This window comes from Heterocephalus glaber, unplaced genomic scaffold (genome assembly GCF_053883595.1).
Source record: "Heterocephalus glaber isolate CG9 unplaced genomic scaffold, H.glaber_assembly_v1.0 deba00001569, whole genome shotgun sequence".
NCBI classification, from domain to species: domain Eukaryota; kingdom Metazoa; phylum Chordata; class Mammalia; order Rodentia; family Bathyergidae; genus Heterocephalus; species Heterocephalus glaber.
In genome coordinates this window covers 2218822-2239440 of record NW_028258354.1, presented here as the reverse complement: position 1 = coordinate 2239440, position 20619 = coordinate 2218822, and the positions used below count along the sequence as shown (strand labels likewise).

Below are 20619 nucleotides of genomic sequence, written 5' to 3'. Positions count from 1 at the left end.
AAAAAAAAAAAAAAAAAAAGGAAAGAAAAAAAAGGATGCCAAGGGGACAGAAGGAACGGACAATAATAGATTGATAAAGTAAGGCGTTGGTTCCCAAAAACCTTCAGAGGTCAAGTCCCACCTGGAGCTTCACTTTTACTACACTCCGGAAAACCCAGAATGTTTAAGGGCAAAGGGAAAAGCCAAAGAAGGAAGTTTACTGAGTTCTAAGGCATATCCTTAGCCACCTCCAACCCCCCCACCACCACCATTCACCCGTAATTAGACTAATGCGCGCGGTCCAATCCTCCCCGCCACAACAACTGTCAACAGCTCAAGTCCGGCCCCTCCTTCATACTGGACCAATGGCCGAGCCCAGGGCAAATCGCTTGCGAAGGGCGGGATCAGGTGGGGGCGGGGCTTTCGCTGAGGACCCCGGGCCGGGCGCCGCTGCCGGTTCGTCTACCCTGTCCCTCAGCCACCTCTTTTTCAACCTTGTCTACTGGTTGGCTCGTTCTGTGGTGCAGCGGCGGCGGCTTCGGTTCCTGCCGCAGCTCTCTCCCCATCTTCCCTTTCCACCAGACCTGGGGTTTGCCCGCCATGGCTCTACTCTCTGCGGCCGCCCGGCTTTTGGGAGCCAAGGTGAGCAACCCGAAGAGGGGGCGCCCCGTCCTGGGGTGGGGCTGAGGCGAGCAGGCCCTCCAGCGCCAGGGTCTCCCTCCCGTGCCCGTGCGCGCCCCTGTGCGCCTTAAAGGGCCCTGTGCTTGGCTGGCCGCCAGCCCCGCCGAGAGTTCCCGGGGACATGTGCTGCGCTGCCCTTCCGGCTCCTGGGGTGAGGCGAAAGCTGCCGGCACCGGCCTGCAGCCTGGGGCGTGGGAAGGCCCAACCCTTACCGTCACCCCACGTGTCTAAGGTAGTGGGAGAAGATGTGTGGCCCAGGAAAAAGAAGCTGTCGAGGTAGGAAGGACTCCCTAGTAGAGAATTGAGGCGCGGCGTTCACTAGAGTTACGGAAAGAAGTGTTTGGCAGAGAGGCTGGAGATGAACAGATCAGCTCAGTCCCTTCGCTGGAGCTGTGGCTAATTTGGGGTCTGTTTCCTAGAGACTTGTCAGTTCCTGAAGTACGTGTTTCCACTTTTCCAGCACAATTATTGAAGCTTTCGGTGACCTCACTTTAGCAGTTACTGCTAGAGGAATGGGACCACCCAGCTCCTCTTTGTCCTTGGGACTCTTGCACTTAACTCTGTATAGGAGGAGCTTGGGCAGGGTGGGGCATTTATGTAAAATCTCCTGCATGATTTTCACAAAGGATTGGAGAAAAAATCAGAAAGGTTGTTCCACCCAACTCCAGGCCCACAAATGAAGAAACTGGCCAAGAGGTAGTACTACCAAGGTCACATGACCAGTCCTACTACTTGCACACCCAGGTTTTGATTATGAAGTTTCCTCTATTCTAAATGTTCTTGTATTTTTCGGGGGCCTTGAAATTTGTTTCCTTTTGGAGCGTAGAAATAAAGATGTTTCCAATTTTAAATTAACAATACTTTTGACTCTGGGTAATTTGGCCCTTTAAACAGAAATTGCTGTGCTGAGGGAATCCCAGCCCTCTAATCCAAGCAAGGCGGTCCCACAAGTGACCTTGACTTCTGCAGAGAGCTTACATTTTCTCTATAGTTTGAAGCTGTCAGCACCTGAAGGAAAGGAAAGGCTTAGAATGCTTTTAGCTTACTTGTGTGTCGTCATGTGTGGTTGGCAGAGATAAAATGAAACCTGTGGGATTTATCTTCGGGTGTTTCCAGACATCCAGCACCAAAGTAGAGACTGATCATTTGAGAACTACTTGGCTGTTGCTACTCCTGCAACTAGGGAAGAGGGTGAGGAAAGCTCTTGGGAAATGAAGCAAGTTCTAGATATTGTTTTGGCAGAATAGGGGACACTATAATTAGCCTTTTCCAGAGCTGTTCACCCAGACCAAATGGTTGAGCCCCCACATGAATTTGGAAAAACCTTTGGATTACCTTTTTTAAAAATTTTTTTCAGACAGAGTCTCATGCAGTTCACGCTGGCCTCAAATTTAAGGCAGTCCTGCCTCAGCCTTCCAAGTGCTGGGATTACAGGTGTCTGCCTCCACACCTGGCCTGGATTGACCTTTTGAATTTATTTTTATCTCCTAAGTCTCTAGAAAAGTAAGCATTCTAAGGAATGCTTTTGAGATGACAGCTTGATGATTGTGGCACATTATTTACTTTCATGTTAGAGATGACCTGAGGATCCTAGAAAACCTATAAATTGGAAACCATTAGAAAGCTTTTGATCCTTAAGGTCAGCAAAGCCCAACAAACTCAGGAGTGGAGTTTTCTGAGAACTTAGCGTTATGATCAGGATACCAAGAAGCGTTTCAGCTTCTCAGCATTGCTCTCACCTGCCTGAGATTTCTAGATTACCCTGCAGCTTAATTGGTAGTTGTTGCTAATAATAGATTTTACTTTTGATATAAAGGTAGGTTTTATTTTTAATTTAAAAAAATTTGGGGGGTTGTTTTGTTTTGAGACAGGGTTTTATGTAGTTCAGGCTGGCCTTGCACTGGAGACCATCCTCCTGCCTCAGCCTCCCAAGTGCTGGGATCAGAGGCATGCGCCACCACACCTGGCTTTTTTGTTGTTGTTTTAGTTCAGGCTGGCCTTGAACTCAACTATATAGCCCAGGCTGACTTTTTTGTGTGTGTCATCCTTGCACAGGGGCCATGCTAATCTTCTCTGTATCGTTCCAATTTTAGAATATGTGCTGCCGAAGCAAGCATTTTTTTTTTAAGTAAAACATATACTGGTACATTTTAGATATGCATAATATTAACGCTCATCATAGAGAATTTGCACCTGAAAATGATATATCCTGCCTCTTCTTTTTTTTCCCCATCCCTCAGGACCTTGTGCTTTCGAGGCAGGCGTCAAGGCAGGCGGCGGCACCACTGAGCTAAATCCCAGGCTCTTTTTCCTTCTATTTTTTTACTTTTTTTTCCTCGTCCCTTCCTTCCTTTCTCCCTTCCCCCTCCCTCAGGGATTGAACTCAGGACCTTGTGCTTGCCCCAGCAGGCTCCTCCACCCACCCCCCATTTGAACATTTAGGTTGACCTTGAATTTAGGGAAATCCTGCCTGGCTCTTCAGTACTGGGGGTTATAGGCATGCACCATCACACCCCACTTTTGTAATGGAGGCAAAATAGTCACCTGACCTGGACAAACTGATTCTCAAGGTCAGATGTAGTTTTTTTTCTTTGCTGAGAAAAGATTTTTCTTTAACCTTCCTAAAACACAAATGCTAGTCAATGTTCTGTTGTTCCATCCTACACAGGTAATTTAAATGAACATCTGAGTTGGAGAGATAGACCAACTAGAGTCTTGATATTATCTGACTTTGTTTATCCATATGAATTAATACAAAGCAATGGCCTTAATATTGGCTGTAGGTACCTCAGTTTTGTAGGTTAAAAACTGTCTTGTCTGGATCTCTAGCTCAGTGTCAGAGTGGTTGCCGAGCATGCATAAGGCCTTGGGCTTAATCCCAGCACCGCTCCTCCAAACCAGAAATTGTTTTCTCCCCTTTGGTTTTTTTTTTCCCCATTAAGTTTATTGGTACATTTTAGGTATCCAATACAGTTACATTCATCATTGGGATCTTGTACCTTTGCACGATGTATCTTGGTTCTTGTTTTTTCCCTATTCCCTGGCCCTCCCTTCACCCCCTCCACCCCTCCCTATTTACAAAGACTTTGTTTCCATTTTTTTCCTTGTCTGGTACTTTTTCTTGTCCCTTCTTTCCTTTCCCCTACCCCTCCCACTTCCCCTACTCCTTTAGACCTTTTCTTCCTATTTCACAGTATCAATTACACATTTTGATCCTTATTTACACTTTTAGTTTTTCACACCAGAGAAACTATTGGTATTTACACACGTGTGTCCTATTTATATCACTTAAGAGTATGGCCTCAATGTGCATCCAATTCCCTCTTTAGTTTTGTTTTGTTTTTTTACCACTTGAAGCAAATGTGTGTATATTGTGGTGGGGGAGAGGAAGAAGGCCACACCCAAAGTTGAGCCTGCACAGTGAAGTGATACCAGGTTTCAACACTTTTTTAAACTATTGCTATTTTCGGTCCTCTTCTACACTGTCTATGAATTCTTTAAAATCCTACCAGGCCCAAAGTGAAAGGAAACGTCCCACTGAACCTACTCAGGTGACTTCATTTAGTAACAGCAAAGTTCAGGATGGAGAATTACATCATTTGTAGAAGGATTTAAATAATCCTGTTGCATAAAGTGGGCCAAATTCAAATGCTCATCATTCGGTAGAGAGGCAGGCAAGCTGGTTACCATCTCCCTTCCTTGGGTCAAGAAGGAAGCGATGCTGGCTGGGAATGCTGGTCCCTGGCCTGGGAGAGGGACCCTCTGTTCCCTTCGGACCCCGGGACCCCGCCCTTCCTGCTCACCTTGGCCACGTAGTCCTTCACCTCATCTAGGTCTCCATTCTTCAGGACCCACATGAATTCCTTGCTGCACGTCACAGCGGGTGGGCCAGCTGGCTGGGCAGGGGAGGGTGGTTGAGGTGGCAGCACCCCCCTTTGGTTTTTTTGAAACAGGGTCTCACTATGTAGCCCAGGCTAGCCTGAGTTTGCAGCAATCCTGCCTCAGCCTCCTGAGTGCTGTGATTGTAGGTGCATGCCACACCAGGCTTCAAACTAGGATGTTTGAGGAAATCAAGTTTTAATTTTTATATTTCTAGGTACTTAAATGGGTCCTTTACAGCAGACTTATGCCACTGTACATATCCTGCATAAGAACTAGTCTGAAATTGGTTTCAATAAAACTGAGTTTGTTTTCTCCTGAGAAATAATTAGCTCAGTTCTCTGTGTATTTACCAGCAATCATCCTATTCAAAGGAAATGATGATTCCATGACACTTTGTGGGTGGACCAAAGATTGGAAGGAGTCTTGTCTAGTGCTGGTGTGGGAGGAGTGCATTTATTCCTAGTGGCTTTAGCTTGGTAGCAGGTGAATGAATGCATGAATATAGGGCGTCCTGGAGGACAACAGCAAAGTAGACCTGGAGAAGAAAGGAAGGGCTGGGATTCCTGGTTCTTAGAATCCAAGTGCGCAGTAGATAGGAAAGCAGTCATGGATTTCAAAGCCACACAGTAATTCCTTCTGCCTTGGGCTGGTGCCTTTTGTGATGAGTTGAGTAGGATGTAAAATTTAAACTCCTAGCATCTTTCAGTTTTTCCCTAGTCCAGGGATTTAGCTCAGTGGTTTCGCTGCCTGCTGCGCAAGCGCAAGGACCTGAGTTCGATCCCCGGTACCAAAAAAAAAATCTGGTGGTGTTTCAGTTTTTCCCTGAAATGCCCCAATTCTTAGGTCCTTTTGTTTGTTTGTTTCTGGAGAAAAGCTCTCTCTATGTAGGTAAGGCTAGCCTTGAACTTGAGGTTAGCCTTCTGCCTCAGCCTCCTGAGTTCTGAGATTACAGGTGAACACCATGCCCAGCTTGTATTCTTTAGACTTGGTGTCATTTTAAGGGGTCTGTAAATTTCGTATGCATCATAAACCTGGGATTCTTGTTCACATTGCAAGTTCCTTGATCCTTCAGCAGAGGTGGGCTGGATATGGAAACTTGTGTTTTACAAGCACTTCAGTTGACTGATAGACGAGGTGTGGTGGACCTAGGATCACACTATTAGACCAAAAGAGCCACATGAGGGTTTTTGTTTGCATCTTTCATTATTACATGTATTATAGAAAATTGGGCTCTTTGTGACAGTCCTGCTATGCAGTTCATGCTGTCCTTGAATCCACTATGTAGCCCAGGCTGGGCTTGAACTCCCAAATCCTGCCTCAGCCTCCCACGTGCTGGGACTAGAGGTTTGTGCCACCACACCCAGCTTGGACTTTTTTTGGATTAGTGATTATTTTAAAAATCAGGCTGGGGTTTATAGCTCAGTGGTAGAGAACTTGCCTAGCCGCAAAGTGGTAGGGCCCTGGGTTTGATCTACAGCATCATCCAAAAAAAAAATTGTCTTCAGGACTGGTGTAGCTAAGTGATAGAACATGTGCTTAGCATTATAAGGGCCTTAGGGGCTCAATCCCTAGCACCAGAAGTGAAATAAAAACTTCAAAAGTAATTTTCTAAGCAGTAGTGTACTTTTGGCCATTTTCTCTAGATTTTTCCTTGTAGGCCATTTTTTTCAAATGCCTTACAAGAAAATTTTTTGTAAATTCTTTGGAGCAAAGTTGTTTTATTTTGGTTTTTTGTTTTTGGTACCAGGAATCAAACTCAGGTCCTTGTGCTTGTGAGGCAAGCAGCAGAACCACTGAGCTAAATCCCTGGCCCTGGAGCAAAGTTTTAAGGAGCTAAAACATAAAAACTAGCACAAGAGCCGGGGATTTAGCTCAGTGGTTTCACCACCTGCTATGCAAGCGTAAAGACCCGAGTTCAATCGAGTTCAATCCCTGGTACCCCCCCCCAAAAAAAACTGGCACAAGTGAGGGAATCGTTTATAATTCCTGAGAAAATAGGTGACAGGTTCCATATACTTTATTCACCAGTGTATGTTTATGTAATTGGTGTTCTGGGCCGGGGATTTAGATCAGTGGTTTCGCTGCTTGCTGCTCAAGCGCAAGGACCCAAGTTCGATCCCCATTATCAAATAATAATAATTTGGTGTTCCAACAAATACTTGTTAAAGAACAATAAGGATTTATACTGAAAGGGAAATTTAGGATTCAGTGGTTTTCTGAGGCTTGAGTGGTATTTTTTGTTTTTGGTGTTTCTCTTTGAATAATCAGTGAAGCTTTAAGGAAGAGACTCAGAAAATGACAGATGGAGGGCCGGGGATTTAGCTCAGTGGTTCCGCCGCCTGCCTGCCAAGCACAAGGACCAGAGTTCAATTCCCAGTACCAAAAAAAGAAAGAAAACAAGTGGAATTACAAACTTCTGTGAATGTGAAGGGGGTCAAAGTGAAGATGACTCTACTCAAGCTATTAAATAGCCTGACCAAGCATTGCGTGTGGGCCAACTTCTAGTGTTACCATTGTGAAACTCAGACCTTAGTTAATTGGCTTTAGTTCTTTGACCTGGTTCTGGAGAGAGAGGAGCCTTTGTCTAGACAAGTTTTTTTTTTCTTAATGCAACTTGTTCTTTGCATTGGAAGCCTCTGTATCCTAAGATTCTTCTTGCTGGTTATTTTATTTATTTATGTATTTATTTCAGTACCAGGATCTGCACTTTCAAGGCAGGTGCAGCACCACTGAGCTAAATCCCTGGCCCTCTTCTTATTGGTTATTAGTGCATTATTTGCTGAGTCTGTTGTGGCTTGACAAGCTCTGGGGGGTGGGTGTGTGTGTTTGTGTGTGTGTGTGCTGAATCAAGGTCTCACTTTGTAGTTTGGGCTGGCCTTAATTTCACTATGTATCCCAGGCTGGCCTTGAACTCAGCTATACTCCTACCTCTGCCTCCCAAATTCTGTGATTATAGGCATATGTCACCATGCCAGGCTTTCTGATCTTTTATTAATAAAAGACAGAGGTCCTTTTAAATCAGGATCATCTCAAGGTTTTTTTTTGGTACCGGGGATTGAACTCAGGTCCTTGCGCTTGCGCCATCTCAAGGTTTTAATGTTGGGGCTCTGAGATATGTAGTAGGACATAGTCTGGGTGTGTCTAGAATGGAGAAGCAAAAAAAATTTTTCTTCCTTAGAGTAAGGGTGTGGGTCAGTGATAATAAAAGGCTAAAAGAAGTAAGAGGGAAATAACCAAGTTACAAAGTAAGTAAATATCTAAATAAGATTCTGTTCTCAGAATTTGGGGAAGGGAGTAATTTTTATTTATTTATTTAGAAACACAGTCTCACTGTGTAATTCAGGCTGGCCTTGCACGGTAGCCCAGGCTGGCCTCAAACTCATGGCAACTCATGGCGATGACGATCTGCCTGCCTCAGCCTCCTGAGTGCTGAAATTACAGGTGTGTGCCACCACACCCAGCGGGAATAGTTCATTGGTATTTGATAAGTGATTTGTCCAATATCCTATTCCAGGAATACTCTTAAGTACTATAGAGAAGTCTTTGGCAGAATTCCCTACATATAACTAGTCTTTTTCTTCTCATGGCCATTTTTATATTTTCCCATCTCAGCACATTTTAGAGCCACAACTCATTTCTGTCAATAATAGGAAACTCACTAGAGTTGTTCAAGGAACAGCATATGAGGTTTGAAAAGCCTCTTACTAATTCTGATACTCCTATTACCACCCTGTACAAAGTCCTGGCTGTTAGCCATTGTGGACCAGGCTCTTGCCTTTGGAAGCGGCTCTCTCCATCTCTCCCCATGAAGGAGCTACCAATTGAGTAGGATGACTGCCTGATTCACCTGACAGCTGCTGCTCCAGTAAGGTGACTATTCGAGGCATGAAACCAGAACCCAATATCTCAGTTGCCACATGAGGGTTGGGGGAGGAGCTGGGAAGTGGAAGTTCAAGGATGACTCAGAGGTTTGTAATCTGCTTCATCAGTGAGTGTAACCTGAATGAATGTACTGCACAAAGCCATTTACCAACTTTCTTTGGCAGCCAATGAGTAGATGAAATGAGGTATGTAGTTTTAGGTGTGACAGACCTCAGGTACCTCCTGTCTAGAGTTGTTTGCTTTGCTGATTGAGATTAGGGTTAATTAAATTTGTTTCCTATCCCCTAGACTCCTCCCCTCATGGTCCAGAACCCCTTAAAAAGGAAACAGGAACTTTGCTTCCTGATTCACTGCTGAAGCAAATTATCCATTCACCCTCTCTTCAGGCTTGACTGCTCTTTCCTGTGATCCAACTCCAGTCAAGATTTCTGGGATTTTGTTTGTTTTTTGAGTCAGGGTCTTACTATGTAGTTCAGGCTGCCCTTGAACTCACTATGTAGCCCAGGCTGGCCTCTCACTGGCAGCAATCCTCCTGCCTGAGCCTCCAAGTGCTGAGATTATAGGTGTGTACCACCACATCTGGCAAGATTTCCTTTCTTTCTTTTCTTTGAGCTTGCCAGGCAGGCACAGCGACACTGAGCTACATCCTAGCCCAAGATTTCCTTTCTTAACTCCAAGTCAAGTATCCTGTACTATGGGGCACAGTGGCATGTGCCTATAATCTCAGCAGTCTGGGAGGCTGAGGCAGGAGAGTCCCAAGTTTGATCTCAGCCTGGCAATTCAGTGACTTAGACCCAGTGTCAAAATAAAAAATTGAAAAAATGGGCTGAGGATGTAGCTCACTGTGAAGGCCCTGGACTCAATCCCCAATACTGGGAGGAGGGCGAGACGGCCTGGGATGTAGATCAATACTAGAGTGCTTGCCTTAGCATGAATAAGATCTTGCGTTCAATTCCCAGTATACCCGCCCCCCCCAAAAAGCTCTGACCTGTACATTAACGTTCTTAAAATTTTTTCTACTCCAGCATTTTGAGCAATATATTAGTCAAGGTTCTCCAGAGAGACAGAAGCAGTAAAATGTGTACGTATGTGAAAGGTAGGCAGGATGGCATGCCTCTAATTCTAGCATTCCAGAAACTGAAGCAGGAGCATTTTGTGTTCAAGATCAGCCTGGGCTATGTAGCAGGACCCTGTCTCAGACAAAAAGATATGTGTGTGTGTACATACATACAGGTATATATGGATATATGAGAGGGAACTTGTAGGGAAATTGGCTCTTGTGATCATGAAGGCTAAGAAGTCCTACAATGGACCGTCTGCAGGCTAGAGACTCCAAGATGCCTATAGGGTGCTTCAGACTAATTGTAAAGGCCTTAGGACTAGGGAAGCAGATAGTACAGTTGGCAGTTTAAGTCTGAAAGCCTGAGAACCTGGTGCTGGTGTAATTCCTGAAGTCCAAAGGCTAGAGAGCCTGGAATTCTGATTCCTGAGGCAAAGGTGTATATCCCATCTCCCAGGGCTATAGTCAATTAGCTTTCCTTCTGTTTTAGCTTTATCCAGGCCCCCTGCTCATTGGGTACTGCCCTCTCACTTTGGAGCAGGTCTTCCCAAATTAGTCCACTGAGATTCACATGTTAATTAATCTCTTTTGAAAACACTGTCTCTCTGGGTATTCCCTCTCCATCCAACACAGGGCCTCATTCCAGCTAGGAACACACACTTCCAGTAAGCTACATCTCCAGACCTTACATATTCCTTAATCTGGTCAAATTGACATCTAAATGTAACTGTTGCTAGACATGGTGACTCATGCCTTTAGTACCAGCACTATGGGAGGCTGAAGCAGGAGGATCACAAGTTCAAGCCTAGCCTGGGCAATTTAGTGGCTTAGCAAGACCCTGTCTCAAAATAATTTTAAAATACTTCTCATAGTGTTAAGTGTTATAGGCAGCACACATGAATCCATTCGTTTAAATAGGCCCTTTTATTGTGAAAAAGAAAAGTTTTTCCAGTAAACAGACTAAAGTCATGTTCAAAAATCAAGCAGAGATTCTAGCAGCTAGCTGGGAAAAGCCAAGTTTAGTACATCTGTGTATGAATGGGCTGACATTGGGAGAGAGAAATAGCAGTAGCTGGTTGGGAGAGATTTCATCCTTGGGTTGACGGGCTAATACCAGGAGAGAGATATTAACAGTTAACTGGGAAAGGAATTAGGCATATGTAGGTATTGAAGAGGCTAAGGAATCTGGTAAAATGTTTATGATTGAGTCAAGGACAGTCAGCATAGGTGTATAGACAAACACTGGACTTTTTGGCACCGAGGAGATTGTCTTCTGTTTATGGAGAAGTAGCCTGTCGTTTGCTAAAAGCAACCTGTTTGCTTGTGAAGCACTCACTTAGGTCAGGCATGACAGTAAATGTCCAGATTCTGTCCTACCCCTGGCTGATTCCAAGAAAGAGGTGTTCTGCCATCTGTGGTGCATACCTGTAATCCAAGTACTCTGGGAGATGGAGGAAGGAGGATTGTACATTCAAGCCCAGTCTGTCAACTTACTGATTTAGCAAAATCCTGTCTCAAAATAAAAAATGGCCAAGGCTATAGTTCAGCTTGATGGCCCTGAGTTCAATCCCCCAATCCTGCCCAAAAAAACCAAAGCAAATGAGAGATTTTAAAGGTAATAATTCATTGTAAAGATCTTGTATACAGTGCTGGGCATGGTGGTGCATGGTTGTTTGTAATCCCAGCATTTGGGAAGCTGGGGCAGAAGGGTCTAGGCCAATCTGGGCTACACATCAAGACCTTGTCTTTAAAAAAAAGATCTTATATATAATCAATAGGGCTGGGCCCTGCGGGAAGTCTTTGCAGAGGATGAGCCCTGAGAAGCTGTGGCTTGAGGCTCTTCTGAAGAAGACCCTCTAAGAAGAGTTACAGTCATTATGTACAGATTTGCATATTTCCCTAAGGCATGAGTAGACTTTGAGATTATTGGGACCACCCTTTTTTTACTTTCCCTTGTAGATAGACCATAATCTCATTGGGGTGGGCCATCCTCTTCTACTGCCTGCTTGGCAAGTGCAAGGTCCCAAGGTCCTGAGTTCAATCCCCAGTACCAAAAAAAACAAAGATGGACTACAGATTATCCACCAAGGTTAATAGGTTAATGATGTCATCCATAAACCCTTATTACCATAGGGCCAGTATTACCTAAGCGACTATACTTGTAAGTTGATTATAGTTTTTACCCACATTGTTCTATAAAACTTCTTGGCAACCCATTTGGGACTCTCCCTATCTCTCAAGCTATTCTTTTTTTGTACCGGGGATCAAACTCGGGTCCTTGCCCTTGCAAACCAGGCGGCGAAACCACTGAGCTAAATCCCCTGCCCTCAGGAGCTGTTCTTCTCCATTCCTATTCCCCGATAAATTTTCCTACTCCTTTTTTTTTTTTTTGGTACTGGGGATCGAACTCGAGACCGCAGTCTTTCTTTTGGACTTCCAAAGCTTGATTTGTAATTATAAACATCACTAACTTTTGGGAGGTTATAGAAAAATTCTTAGAAAAAATAATTTCAAACAGTAGTCACACTGTTGAAATACTCATCCAATATTAATAATTTATTCTTTAGTAAGAAATAGAATTCTTCATAGCAAATGCCCCAGGGTTGCCTCAGTTACTACAGCCATTAGAAACCACCATATGTTATCATAGCTCCACCAAAACACCTGTAGCTCTATCCTGTTGTTTCAGTAGGCACCACATTTGTCTAAGTAACAGCAGATTGCACCTGACAGGGACTAATAACTAAGCTTACAGGGCCAGGGATTTATCTCAGTAGCACAGTGCCTGCCTCCCAAGCGCAAAGTTATGAGTTCAATCCCTGGTACAAAAAAAAAAAAACTAAGTTTACAGATTATATGAGAACACCTGGCACTGATACTGTGCTTCTGAGAGGTGTGCTAATGGACATGAAAGCAAGCCTAGTTAATGCCCTTTGGGACAGAAGAGTTTACTTTGCCTTGGCTGGTTCTTGTTCTAACCAGTGAACCCTAATCTTTTGTTTATAACGATACTCTTTAAAAAGCCTGTAACATTGATGGTAGAGGGAGTCCATCAATTACATCATACGTAGTGCACCTGCAGATGACTGCACAGCAGATGAACTGCAGGCTAATAGGAAAGTCCTATTCAGAGATATAGTAAACCATGATTCAAAAAACAACCAAGAAGGCCAGGTATTTAGCTCATTGGCACCACACCTGCTTTACAACCTCAAGGTCTGAAGTTTGAACCCCAGTACTGGGGGGAAAAAAAAAAGCAAGAAATGAGGTCTTTATAATGTTCTAGAAGTCCTATTACAGTGGAAGAGTGAAACACATATGGCTGTGGGCATCGAAACTCAAGTTGTGCTGGGGATTTAGCTCAGTGGCACTATACCTGCCTTGCAAGCGCAAGATCCTGAGTTCGATCTCTGGTACCAAAAGAAAAGAAAAAAAACAACTGAAGTTGTGATTCCACCATTCAATTCTGGCATGCAGGAATCTGTTGTGGCTGCAGAAGCTCACAAAGAAGAGGTGGTCCTCTTTTTTTTTTTTTGGTACCGGGGATCAAACTCAGGACCTTGTGCTTTGGAGGTAGGCACTGGAACCACTGAGCTAAATCCCTGGCAAGGTGGTCCTCTTGTGCAGAGTCCCTGAGCAGAAATGTGCCTTCAGGTTTCTCTTCCAGAAGGGCTTCTATTTCACACTGATCCATCATGCCTCAGTAACAGGGATTCCCTGTAATCTGATGTAAATCCGGTACCAGGCAGTGTATGTAATCAATCTGTGTATAGGCTTTCTTTTTGTTTTTTTTTGTTTTAATTGGTACCATGCCTGACTGACATCATAATAATGCTAAATCTTCTCATCCACAAACATGGGTTTTTTCATTTATGTCTATTTTAATTTCTTTCTGCAACGTTTTTGGTTTTGTTATTGTTGTAGGTTTTTCTTTTAATTGGTACGTTTTATTTATTTATTTATATTTTACTTTTTGAGACAGGCTCTTGCCATGTATCCCAGGCTGGACTGAATAGTGATCCTCTTTGCCTTAACTTTCCGAGTGCTGGCATTACAGGCATGCACCACCAAGCCCAGCCGATTGGGGCATTTTAGATATACATAATGGTAACATTCATCATAGGGAATTTGTACCTGTACATGATATATCTTACTTCTTTTCTTTTTTTTTTTAATAAATTGTGTTTTAGCGGCCGGGGATTTAGCTCAGTGGTTCGCCACCTGCCTTGAAAGCTCAAGGTGCCGAGTTCGATCTCTGGTACCAATAAAATTGTATTTTATCCCTTTCCTCCCTCAAGCCCTCTCCCCTCCCTATATACAAAAGCTTTGTTTTCATTTTTTCCTTCTGTTCTTTTTGTGGAGGGAGGTCCCGCTCTTTCCTTTCCCCCTCCCCCTTCATTCCCCTTCTCATTTGAACATTTTCTTCCCATTTCCCAATATCTGTTGTACATTTTGGTCCTTATGTACACTTTCAGTTTCAGACAATGCAGTATTTAAACGTGTGTCTCATTTATCTCACGAGTATGGTCTCAAGGTGCATCCATTTAGCTAGAAATGCCTGAAGGTTATTCTTTATGGCAGAGTACTATTCCATTATGTAAGAAAACTACATCTTTATCCATTTGTCAGTTAATGGATGTTTGGGCTGTTTCCAAGATTTAGCTCTTACAGACTCTGCCAGTATAAACATGGGTGTGCATATATTGGTATGGTATGATGCTTTTAATTTTTGCAGGAAGATACCAAGAAGGGAAATAGGTGGGTCAAACAGAATCTCTAGTTTTAGTTTTGAGGAATCTCCACACTGATTCCACCAGGATTGCACCAGCCTACCCTCCCACCAATAGTGAAAACGGGTTCTTTTTTCCTCACAGCCCCGCCATTTGTTATTGGTTAATTTCTTGATGATAGCCATACTTTCTGGGATGAGACGGACTTTCAGCATTGTTTTAATTTGTATCTCTCGACTGACCAGTGATATTGAACCTTTTTTTTTTTTGGAACTGGGAATCAAACTTGGGCACTTTCAAGGCAGGTGTGGCATTGTTGAGCTAAATACCTGGCCCTATTGAACATTTTTTCATATATTTACTTGATGTTTCTACTTCTTCATCTGAGAAATGTCTGTTCATTTCAGATGCCTATTTTTGGATTGGATTTTTTAATGTGGGGGGTCAGATTTTTTTGAGTACTCTTTTTTGGTTGAATCCTTCTTTGGTTTTGGTATCAGGATAATGCATGCTTCCAGGAATGAATTTGGGAGTATTAATTTTCTTTCTTTTTTTATTTTTGGTACAGGGATCGAACTCGGGTCCTTCTGCTTGCAAAGCAGGCAATGAAACCACTGAGCTAAATCCCCAGCCCGAATAATTTGGTCTTCTTTTTTCTGTATTTTTTTTTTGGTTACTGGGGATCAAACTCAGGTTCTTGTGCTTGTGAGGCAGGCAGTGGAACCACTGAGCTAAATCCCCAGCCCTTTGTTGGTAAGTTTTTAATTACATCTTCAATTTTATTGACTGATACGGGTTTAATTAGAATTTTTATATCATCTTCATTCAGCATCTGCTAGATTGGACATGGCGGTTTCCAGACACCTGGTGCTGCTTCTGCCTCTGACTGGAAGCACAGGGTAGTTGTGTCCTCTTCTGAGTCAAAAGTAGCTGTGGGCAAGCACAAGGACCTGAGTTTGATCCCCGGTACGGGGCGGGGGGTAGCTGTGGAACTGCAGAACTGTGCCCACTCATTTCCATCATTCCAGGAGCTAACTTTAATGGATCAATTAATTAATGGATTAGCTGGTAGTTTCAAATGTATATATTTGTTCGTGGGGGGATCCTCCCCTTCTTCAATACTAAACTGTCTTCTCTCTCTAAGCCTATCTTCTTCATCTTCTGTAGAAACTAAGGACAGATCAAATGTATCAAAGTTGAATATTGGGCCCACAGGAGCTGTATGCTGTTTAATCAAATGCCATTTTGGGGCTAAATCTGAGCCAACAAGTAAAGGGCATTTCTTGAGTGTTAATTCAAAAAGATGTATTTTTTTGTTGTTTTTGTTTTGTTTTGTTTGATACCGGGGATCAAACTCAGGACCTTGCACTTGCAAGGAAGGCGCAGCGCCACTGAGCTAAATAAATCCCCAACCCTTTTTTTGTTTTTTGAAGCAAAACATTTATTGGTATATATTTTTCTTTTATTGGAAAAGAGGGGCTTCGACTGCTTGGTGTAAGTTCTCATGGGAAAACATAAGCTTACAGTGTCTTGCAGCCTCTGTCTCAGAGAGTGACTCCCAACAGTTCTGCTGGAAACACTGCCCCTGTTGTGCACTGAGCTCACTTCATAGCACCTCTCTCATCTTTATAGTATACTTCGAGTTCTACCAAACTTATCAGTATCCAAAGAACTTTGGGTCTGTGGGACAGGAATGCTTTTTCTTCCCACCCCATGGGGCATGTCGAGAGTGGGAATCTTGGTGCAAGTTTTGCTCATGGAGTGACAAATGAATCATTTTCCTTGTTGATGTTTATTTCAAGCAAGTTGAGAGATGTAGGTAGCACAGTTTTAGTTTCTCCTTAAAGAATTCTTTGAAGGACTTAATCCCAGCTATAAGGCAGGATTTTCTCCTAAGGGACTGCTTTGGTGCTGAGGAGCTGAGTCTCCTAGACTGATGTTTTTGATGTTACTCTCTTTTTTTTTTTATACCGGAGATCAAACTCAGGACCTTGCGCTTGCAAGGCAGGCAGCAGCACCACTGAGCTAAATCCCTGGCATGTTTTTCTCTTTGATAGACATACATCTGATGTAGGTCATGTCTGCATTTTCACTATGGTGTCCTCTTTTATGACTGAAAAGATTCTGACACCTGGGTTTGAAGGTATTCCTCATTTTTTTCTACCTTATCCATTGATTGTAAGATCTTCCTCTGATCAGAAAAGCAATTCTACAAAAATGCCTCAGAGCCTGCTACGAACTAGCTCCCACTATGTGTGAGGATGCAGCGCTGTGTGCAGGGGCTCAGTCTTGGGGTTGCCATCCTCTTGGCTGCTGGCCTCTGGCAGGCTGGGTCATGGAGGGCAGCCCATCCGGCTCATCCAGGACACCTGCAGCTAGGTAGGACTGGCCCTTGGCCACCAAAAGGGCAAGCGTACCTGCCCACTACTGTGTCCTGTCATCGTCCCCTCTGACCCACCGCCCAGCCAGCTACCTAGCCAGTGTGCCCTCACTTCCTCCAGGTACCCTGGGCACCCCAGCTCCACCACAAGCCCCTGCCAGGTCTCCCCCTTCCTCCACTGCCTCCCCATCTTCACCCTTTCCCCTCCCTCTATCTCCCAACTTCTTTCATTAACTTGATCTGTTCCCTGTGGCCTCTAAAAACCATACCCAAGCACCACAGAAAACAACTTTCCACTATTAAAAGGTGATCTGTTGTTGGGCTGATGTGATCTCTGGGAGATGGGGTCTTTATAGAGAGAGGATCTACAGGACCTTGGAGCATGGAATAGCTTGAACAAGGTTAGCTTGATGGAACAATAGTTTTAACATATTCACATGTTTTCTCTTGCCCACAATTTAAGAGTTTTGTTTTTATTTTTGTAGTACTAAAGATTGAAGTCAGAGCCTTCTTTCTGAGCTACATCCAAGTCCTTTTTTTATTTTGAGACAGGGCCTTGCCAAATTGCCCATGCTGGGCACAGTTTGAACTTCCAGTCCTCCTGCTTCGGCCTCTTACTAGAGCACTGAGATTATAGGCATGTATCACTGCCCACAGCTGCAAAGGTTTTTTTTTTGTTTTTTGAGACAGGGTCTCACTGTGTAGTTCATACTGGCTTTGAACTCACTATGTAGTCCAGGCTGGCCTGGAACTCATGATTATGCTCCTGCCTCAGCCTCACAAATGCAGGGATTAGAGGTGTGTGCCTCTTCTTTAAGTTTTTATCAGTAGTATACATAGCACATCTTAATTCTTTATATGTCCCCTTCTTTTCTGGCCTCACCCTCCCCCGAAACACACATACACAGAGTTAATGCTAGGTTCATCTTCCAATTCACCATGTAGAGTGAGGGGCTTGAAAGAGCTGTTTGTGCTGCCTACTTCTTGTCCAAGTGATCCTCAGTAAGTTTGAGACTTTCTTTATTCCCCAGGGCTGGGGATGGACCCAGGACCTCTCATATGCTAGGTGAGCGCTCTCCCACCAAGCTACACTGCCAGCCCTACAGGAGACTCTAGGAAGTTATTAATAAAACAAGTAAAGGACAGCCCTGGTTAACAAGTTGAGGTATTTCTCCTTTCCTTTCCTAGACATACCAGCTTGCCATTTGTTTCTTGTGTTCTCTACATTTAGTATTGGATTGATTTTTGTATGTGAGTGTTTGTGGTAATGAGGGTAGAATCCTGGGCCTCCCACATGCTAGGCAAGCACTCTCCGCCTTAGCTACATACCCAATGCTGGAGTGATTGTGGATTTGATTTGGTTTGGGTTTTTTGAGACAGGGTCTTCCGATGTAGTTCATACTGGCCTTGAACTCATTATGTAGCCAAGGTGAGGCCAGCCTGGACTATGTAGTGAGACCCTGTCTCGATGAATGGATGAATGAATGAATGAATGAATGAATTTTAGCACAGTCAGTCAGCAGTGCCATAGTTGCTAGAAAAGGTGTCTCTGGCCTTTTGGCAAAAGAAAGGCATAGTCTTGATCCAAGATTGATTTACTTGTACATGTATATATGTGTGTGTGATCTTTTAGTTTATAAAGTACTGTCACATTTATTGTAATTTAGTTGTTAAAAGACAGTCCTGTGAGATGTGTGTTGAGTGTTAGTGCTGTTCTATAAATGAGGAAACTGAGGCTTTGGTGATCTCATTTTATCTTCTAAATAGTCTTAATACAGCCATATATGGTGGCACATGCCTTTAATCCCAGCACTTGGGAGGCAGACCCAGGAGGATTCCCATGAGTTTGAGGACAGCTTGAACTGCATAGGGAGACTGTCGCAAAGAAACCCAAAATCATCACCATCTAGTGCAGAAAACTTGTTCTAGGTTTTCTGGTTTTTTGGGGGTTTTTGGTACTGGGGATCAAACTCAGAACCTTGGGCTTGCAAGGCAGGTGGCAGAACCACTGAGCTAAATCCCCAGCCCAAACTTGTTCTAGTTTAAGGCCTTAGTCCTACTTAGTAGTACAGTATAACTGATTATCTAGTTTTAAAGTTGGTGTTGAATTTCTCTTGCAACTCAGCAAACTTCTCATAACAACTAGTTTTTCTTTGAGGGGAAAATGTCTAAACAGAAAACATAAGCTATGCTGTTTATCTCTGTACTGATGGATAGCTTTCCTGAGTCTCAGATGCATCTTTCCAGGTCATTTTTCTGAAGTATATTTTTTAAAATTCTTCCAATGCAGGTAAATGGGTGACAAACTCAGTTTTATTAATCTGAAAATATCATTATTTGACCCTCTATTAAATCATTACCAAACACATACACATACACATGTGCACACACACCCCTACGCATACCTTAATAATTATTTTGAGGCCGGAGATTTAGCTCAGTGGTTCCACTACCTGGCTCGCAACCACAAGGTCCTGAGTTTGATCCCCAGTACAAAAAAAAAAATTATTATTTTCCCTTGGCACTCTAGAAAAATTTCCAGTTTTAGTTGTTCTTAAGCAGTCTCCTGTCAGTTGCTTCTTATTTTTTAAATTTAAAAAAATTTTTTTTCCATTAAGTTGATTGCTACATTTTAGGTATAAAATACAGTTGCATTCATCATTGGGGTCTTGTACCTGTACATGAGTGTCTTGGTTCTTATTTTTTTCCCCTTCCCCTGCCCTCCCTTTTTACCCCCTCCACCCTTCCCTATTTGCAAAGACTTTGTTTCCTTTTTTTTCCTTTTTTCATATTTTTTCTTTTCCCTTCTTTCCTTTCCCCTATCCCTCCCACTTCCCCTGCTCCTTTAGACCTTTTCTTCCTATTACACAATATCAATTACACATTTTTAAAATTACAACATCAAGATCTAGAAGACATTACCACAGATTTTACAGAATTTAAAGGGATATAGAAAGCATATTACAAAAATCTTTTTTGAAATAAATTGGACAACTTCTAAGAAGTACCTTGGAAGACAAATTAATGAGACTGACTCTGGAGGAAATATAAAATTTGAATAGCACCTATTAAAGAAAGTATATTCCTAGCTTGAAAACCTATCAATATACTAACAACAGGCTCATAATACATTTTAGCTGATAAATTATATCAGACATTTAAAGCAGAAAGAAAAATCCATATGGTCCTGTCAGTAGTTGGAGCTGTTCATGGTAAAAGCTATCAGGAGACTAGAAGTAGAACAGAACCTTCTCAACAGATAAAAGACATGTACTCCATACTTCCAGGAAAAATGCCTTATATGAATGGAGAAGATACAATGCTTTCTCCCTAAGGTGGGGAACAAGGACAGATATGCCTAGTCTTCATCTGACCATTAAACTTTGAAACATAGGCCCAAACCAAAATAGTCTGGCAATAAAATGACACAATTAGGATAGGATTGGCAAGGTAGAAGTAAAATCTATATGTAGATGAAATGGTCACGTACAGAGAAAATACTAAGAAATCTCTAGGAGCCCCTAGAACTTGTATTTGAGTTTAGCAGGATTAGAAAACACAAGGTATATATAAAAATTCAGGTCTATGTATACTTGCTATAAATGAAGAATTGGATATTGAAATTTAAAAGTTATGTAGCAGTACAAAGGACCTAGAAAAGTAAAAGGGAAAAGTGTTGGAAGACATTTAGTACCTTATTTTAAGACTTCCTCTAAAGCTACAGTAATCAAGGCAGTGTTGATGTAAGGAAAGACATATAGATCATTGGAATAAAACAATCTAGAAATAGAACCACACATATGTGGTCCACTGAGTTATGAAATATTATTTAACATTAACATTTTATAGAACATAATTCAAGAGCAGAGGAAAAGATAGTGTTTTCAGCAAATGGCACTAGAACACCTGGTATCCGTATATAAAAAATTAACCTCAGCCCTTTTTTTCCATACATAAAAATAACTTGAAAGGATCTATGAACCTAAATATGAAAGCCTAAAACTATAAAACTTTAAAAAGAAATT

General features: G+C 42.7%; 1 protein-coding gene and 1 non-coding gene across 2 annotated transcripts in view; one reads left to right on the top strand and one right to left on the bottom strand.

Moving 5' to 3' along the window:
• Window positions 1–394: 394 nt before the first annotated feature.
• The window catches only part of Cs (citrate synthase), a 36427-nt gene continuing 16202 nt past the window's right edge, over window positions 395–20619 (top strand). Inside the window, exon 1 of the mRNA XM_004861307.3 lies at window positions 395–621. Coding sequence (XP_004861364.1) covers window positions 580–621 — 42 coding nt within the window. The 5' untranslated portion in view covers window positions 395–579. The remainder of the gene's footprint in view (window positions 622–20619) is intronic.
• LOC147823703 (U6 spliceosomal RNA) lies at window positions 2668–2777 on the bottom strand. The gene has a single exon (XR_015443417.1). It is a non-coding gene; the product is annotated as a U6 spliceosomal RNA (small nuclear RNA).